General features: G+C 48.4%; 1 protein-coding gene across 1 annotated transcript; it reads left to right on the plus strand.

The window, feature by feature from the left end:
• The first annotated feature begins 312 nt into the window (after positions 1-312).
• On the plus strand, positions 313-3,935 carry LOC147195899 (uncharacterized). The gene has a single exon (XM_086128081.1). It carries the CDS (start codon positions 791-793, stop codon positions 3,395-3,397), a length of 2,607 nt encoding a protein of 868 aa, XP_085984207.1. The 5' UTR covers positions 313-790; the 3' UTR covers positions 3,398-3,935.
• Positions 3,936-5,771: the final 1,836 nt, after the last annotated feature.

Raw genomic sequence — 5,771 nt, forward strand, 5'->3', positions numbered from 1 at the left:
GATATTGAAGACAATTTTCCTGTGTGCCGAGTCATTTCTTTAACTTTGTCCGAGAAAATCTCTGACAGAAACTTGGCGTTGTCGGCAGGATGATGTGCTTGTTCGAACGGATTTGAGCTTTTTGTTGGACTCTCCGATTTCCTCCGGTGGACGATCCGTGGCTGATCGCGTGTTTCGCGCCTCCGAAGCCGACCAGACCTCGTGGAGACTTTTCCAGGAGGAGCCAGCCCCGCACCGGACACCGTGAGGAGCAAGCAAGCGCCATCATCCAACGAACCTGGGTTCAGCTCGGCATCGGGACAATTGTCGGAAAAATAAGGTCAGTCGGCGTGGTGGAGAAGCCGTTGCGTAGTCGGTTATCTCCACTGAATGACGGAATTAGACGAGTTAACGCCGAAAACGGAGTAGGCTAGCTCGAGTACCGTTTCGTGGTTAGCGGTACGGGGGAAATTAGATTCCCGGGACACAGAGCCCAAGCGCATCTGTGAGAGCATCGGCTCATTTAGATATCGTTTCTCGCTAAGCGAAAACGGTAAGGAAGCTTTGTCTTCCTGCGGAGGTTGACCACCTCGGCGTGTGTTGCATCTAACGTTGTATGCGTATATTGCGCGTATCGGTTTGTGTTAGTGCGTGAGTGTGATTGGTGAACACACTATTGTGGTAACGTAACCCATATAAACTCCGGCGCGGGCACGTACCGTTTGTTTTCGGGTGACGACCCAGATCTAGATCGCGATTTTTTTCCTTTTTGTAAAATACCTCTAAACGCTTCCAGCTGTTGCTAGGCAACATGGCGACACGGAAGTCCTCGGGTTGTTGGCGATTGAGCGGAACACAGCAGACAACAGCACGTTACGATGTAGAGGCGATCATTGAAAACACACGATTAGCTGAAATTGACTGCAGAGGGTCAACGCGATTCGTGAAAAAGTGGAAAAAGAAATACGGATTCTCGGGAGACGTTAATGATTGCGATGAATTGGAAACGGTGTTGGGCAAATTATCGCTGAAAGACAAAGAAAAGCGGAAAAATAATGAACACGGTAAACAATGGTACAAGTGTAAAACACTCGTTGAAAGGGCCAGACGAATACGGGTGAAAAAGGCGAAAGACACACGTCAGAGGCTGGATGAGGATTTAATTGCAGCGGCTGCTGTAACGCAACCCTCAGCCGCTCCAGCGGCCGCCGTTTCGGGGGAGTTGTACCCGGCCTTCCCCCCACAATCGCAAACTACGAGAGAAAAGAATTCGGTACCCCCTCCGCCCTGGGGAACTAACCAAGCCCCCATAACACCCCTCGATCAAACTACCGCACAGAATTGGAGTCTAGAGAACCCGGTCAAATCGCAGGATGGTCCAAACCCTGGACATCAACACGAAACGCGCTCCAAAGGCACGGTGGGTGAGTGGAGGCGGACCCTCGACCCATCCACCTCGCTAGAGCATAATTCGTATGAGTCTAGATTCGACTGGTACCCTTTCCAAGCGTTCCCTATGGTTCAAATGCCGTCGACGAACGACAAATCGCTGTACGTATATAGACCATGGACGCCAGCCGAATTTCGAGACATCGCCGCGTCACTTCCAAAACCGAAGGACGATCCGGACGAGTTCGTAAGGGAACTATCCGATTTAGTCCACAGTCACAGGCTTACCGCGAGTGAACTTTTGAAATTGCTCTCATTAACTACCAGTTCCAAGTTTGGCGCAGTTGTGGGCAACTTTAATGGTAGGAAAGCTGCGGGAGGTTATCTGTGCTATGATGAACTCACGCAGGTAGGGGGACCCCTTGACCAAATTATGGAACGTTGCGCCAAGGCATACGAGCGGACGCAAGATCCAAAACAAATTGCCACATGCATCCAAAAGGCTGACGAAACTACGGACGATTTTTTCCATCGTCTGCGAATAGTGTTCAAAATACACGGCGGTATCCCTGAGACACAGTCAGACTTGTTCAATTCGCATTTAAAACAGCATTTGCTAAACCAAGCACATCCTGATGTTACCCAATATGTTAAAAGACATAATTTGAATTGGCCAACATGTCCGATCGATGAGGTTTTGAATTACGCACGGAATTACGAACGACTCGAGAACAAGAAAAGGAAGAATGAGAGTCACGTGACCAACATTTATTACGCCGCAAAAAACCCACACGCACACGGGAAAACCCCGGGTCCTCCTTATAAAGGTAATAAACAAATACGGTCGTTTGCTCCCTTCAAATTAACCCCTAGGGACCAAAAACGTTTTGTTGAAGGCAGATGTTTTCTTTGTGGGCAAAAGGGTCACATGGTGAAAGAATGTAGACAACAGCGGAAGGACAGGCGCGTGCGGGAGCGTGATGGTAGCACGGGGACCTCCTCATCAGATGAGGAGGATTTACAAACGATACGGAATAAAAAAGAGGAGGTAGCTATGACAGCGATAAAGGCCTCTGCGCCTTTGTTTGAATCGCCCGCCTCAAGTGAGGACGAGGGTGACATCTTAGCCGGTAGCAATCATGTTTTCGACACAGAAAACTACCTGCTGAGATGTGAAACCTCGTCCATAACTAAACCGGAAATGACGTTGTTGGTTGAAGGAATCCCGACCGTCTTCCTTGTTGACACGGGCGCCGATATCACTGTTCTCGGTCGTTGGGATCGCGATACTGTGAAGCCAAGCGATGGCAAAATTCGCATGAAAGGAGCACACGGCTCCGTGCAGCCCCTGACGTTATCGCAAACAGTAACCATTACTTCCCCCACAGACCCAAATCGGAAGGCACTCGTCGAAGCCGCGCTAAATTCTCGCTGTCCACATAATTTATTGGGACGGGATGCTCAAACGCAACTCGAGATTTACACCATCGTAAATCACAAGGGCCAGATTGAAGCCCGCATGGGGAACAGTCAACATGATGCTCGCTATTTTTGGACACTCGATTTACCGAACGATGACGTAACTCGGAGTTCCGAATGTCTAGTTCGATTGGCAGGTACCAAATTAAAGCCAGGAGGTAACGTGCAAACGGCGAACAACCTGCACGTGACTATCAGACGTAAGCAGACACCAGGACCAGACCCTGACTACACTAAAGTTTTTCTGGGCCTGCAACCCCAGGGTATCGTTGTTGAGCACGTGTATTGGAAAGATCAGTGGTGTTTCGCCACAGCGCGGGTAGGAAGGGCGGTCAAGCCCCTCCTCTCACAAGGGCAACACATTTACATACCGCTCGGCAAACCGGAGCAATGTGAGTGGAGAAATATGAATAACCTTGCGAGCTCCGTTCCAAACCACCTGTGGAACCCCTCCCCCGCCAATCCGGGGTGCGAGGAAACACAGGATGGCTGGGTGCGTCAATACATCAATTGGAAAGTGATGACTACTCCGGCCGTTCATTTCAGCTGACAAATTGCAGTAACACGTGACGTACTAGCAATAGAGGCACAGGACACAACACAGGATGATTTGAAATCAAGACAAATTTTTGCACCTCACACAGAACGAAAATATTGGACAAATAAGAGAGCACAACCAGATGACGCAGGGATAGAGAAATTGGAAGGCGGGAAACGTTGGCTTCCAATCTCTCTCTTCGAGTGCGCCGCGAGGTTGACACATGGCTTGTCACATGTGTCAACAGGGGGGATGATAGCGATGATAACACAGGTGCACCAATATTATCATACACATGGGTTTATGCATATTTCAAAAAAAAGCGCTCACGATGATTCAGGAACTGTCATGAAAGCATTGGGCGAATTGTTGGACACTGATTTGGAGCGACACTGTGCGTACCACCCGCAATCGGCTGGATTTGTGGAATGCATTAATGGAACTGTCAAAGCCAGGCTCATTGAGACAATGAGAGAGACTAAAAGTCTATTTGATCAGAAAGAGATGCATAGGCACAATGACTTGCCAGAGTGTTCTGCTCCACAGACTCGCCAGGTCCGGAGTGGTGATCAGAATTTCCTCAAAGTGCTGAAAAGACTTCTCTGGGACAGTGAACGCTGGAATGGCCCCTCCCAAGTGATTGCAGCAACAAAAACTGCGGTCAAGATCGAAGGACGCGATGGCTGGATCCACCAGTCGCAGTGCAAGCTCCTTCGGTTTGAGGTTGAGGGGCCTAGCGACGCCAGTCCCAGGAAGGAGAATCAGCACCTAAGTCCAAGTGCGCTGACCTTGCGTGCCGCCGAAAGACCACCGGAAGGGCAGTCAAGCGTTGCCGATGCACCATCAGCATCATCGGCATCATCCTTATGGGCCTAAGAGAAGTCACGGTGGGCACACAGGCCCACAGAAGGAGTGACTTGCCCCATGGGATTCAATGTCGGGAGGCAGGAGACGATTGTTGGTATATTTTTCTTTTTGTGTTTTCGTGTCGCTTGCGTGATCCCGCTGGTCAGAGGTTGTGCTGCCAAATTCATGGATGCTATCAAAGTGAAGTGGCGGCTCACCTGACTGTGGCCATGTCGGAGTACCAACAGGTGCACACGGAGTCTGACGAAGATTATGTTAACACTGACTTTGGTGATTGATTTACTGGAACCTTATGTAAGCCCGTATGACGACTTCACAGAAAAGCATTGCAGATGTGAGTGTTTGATGTTCTTGGGTTGGCTTACTTTGTATATAGTAGTTAGTTAGTAGTTAGTTTTGTTAGATTTTGATTTTCATTCGAGGTGTGTTTAGATTCGATTTGATTTTAAATTACTTTGTGTTTAGATTAGGTTTTGATTTTCATTTAATGTGTGTCTAGATTAGATTTTGATTTTCATTTAATGTATAGCCATTGCCCGGGAAGGGTTTTCTGTCCTGATCGTTACACCCCCTTCCCCTCAGGACAGTTTTTCTTCCCACCCGTGCAATTGCATATCAATGTCACCTGGGCGTTTGACGAAACTTTAATTATGATACAGAGGTGGGAATGTTAGAGGAATCTATGAGCAAAATTGTATCATGTTTAAAGTTTCATTTAATTTGGGCACATCGAAGCGTTTGGGTGCGTATCCAGCACCCCCAAATGCCTGCACACATCTGGCCGGGGGACTGTTGAAGTCCACAATTAGCACGTCAATACAGGTGGACAACCACAGGGGAGAAGGCGACACTCGGTCACAAAAGGGGAATGAATAATTCGGGAACAGCGGTTGAGCAACAAAAGACGAGTTGAGAACACCCGTCGCGCCCAGACGACATTGACCATCCGCAAAGTCTACAACATGCTAATTCGATGTAGACCAGCCAGAAAAGGCGCCAATGTACTGGTGGTTCAAGTTGGAAAAACAGGTAACCAATCACTACCGAGGAGCCGGACCGGGGTGCGGCATGCAAACATCGGGGGCAGTGTTTTTCTTGTATTTTGCATATGTTACAATAAAATGTCGAACTCGCGGTGGCGGGTCGGAGAGTGTGATCGCGGAGCAACTAACCGTCGTTCGCTCTCAGAGATCCGCTCCCGCCGATATTGAAGACAATTTTCCTGTGTGCCGAGTCATTTCTTTAACTTTGTCCGAGAAAATCTCTGACATTACATTAAGTTTTTTGTAAGGTGATTGATTTTTTAAAATTTCTTTTCAGAACCATTAATGGTGTTCACTCAACCAGAAAAGGCATTTCGTGTGCTTGAATTTGCAACAACTGAATCATGGAATGTTTGACGTGCATTTCGCAGAAAATTCGGACAGGAGCCACCAGAGAGGAAATCCATAGTGAGATGGCATGGTAAATTCATAACAGATCGGTGCTTATGCCCAGCTAAAAGAACGGGACACCGCTC

This window comes from Hippocampus guttulatus, chromosome 13 (genome assembly GCF_054856545.1).
Source record: "Hippocampus guttulatus isolate MCC_2025c chromosome 13, RoL_Hgut_1.0, whole genome shotgun sequence".
Lineage (NCBI taxonomy): Eukaryota > Metazoa > Chordata > Actinopteri > Syngnathiformes > Syngnathidae > Hippocampus > Hippocampus guttulatus.

Bases quoted from the DNA above. Each gene is read 5' to 3' on its own strand.
- LOC147195899 (XM_086128081.1), top strand. From the start codon at position 791: ATGGCGACACGGAAGTCCTCGGGTTGTTGGCGATTGAGCGGAACACAG.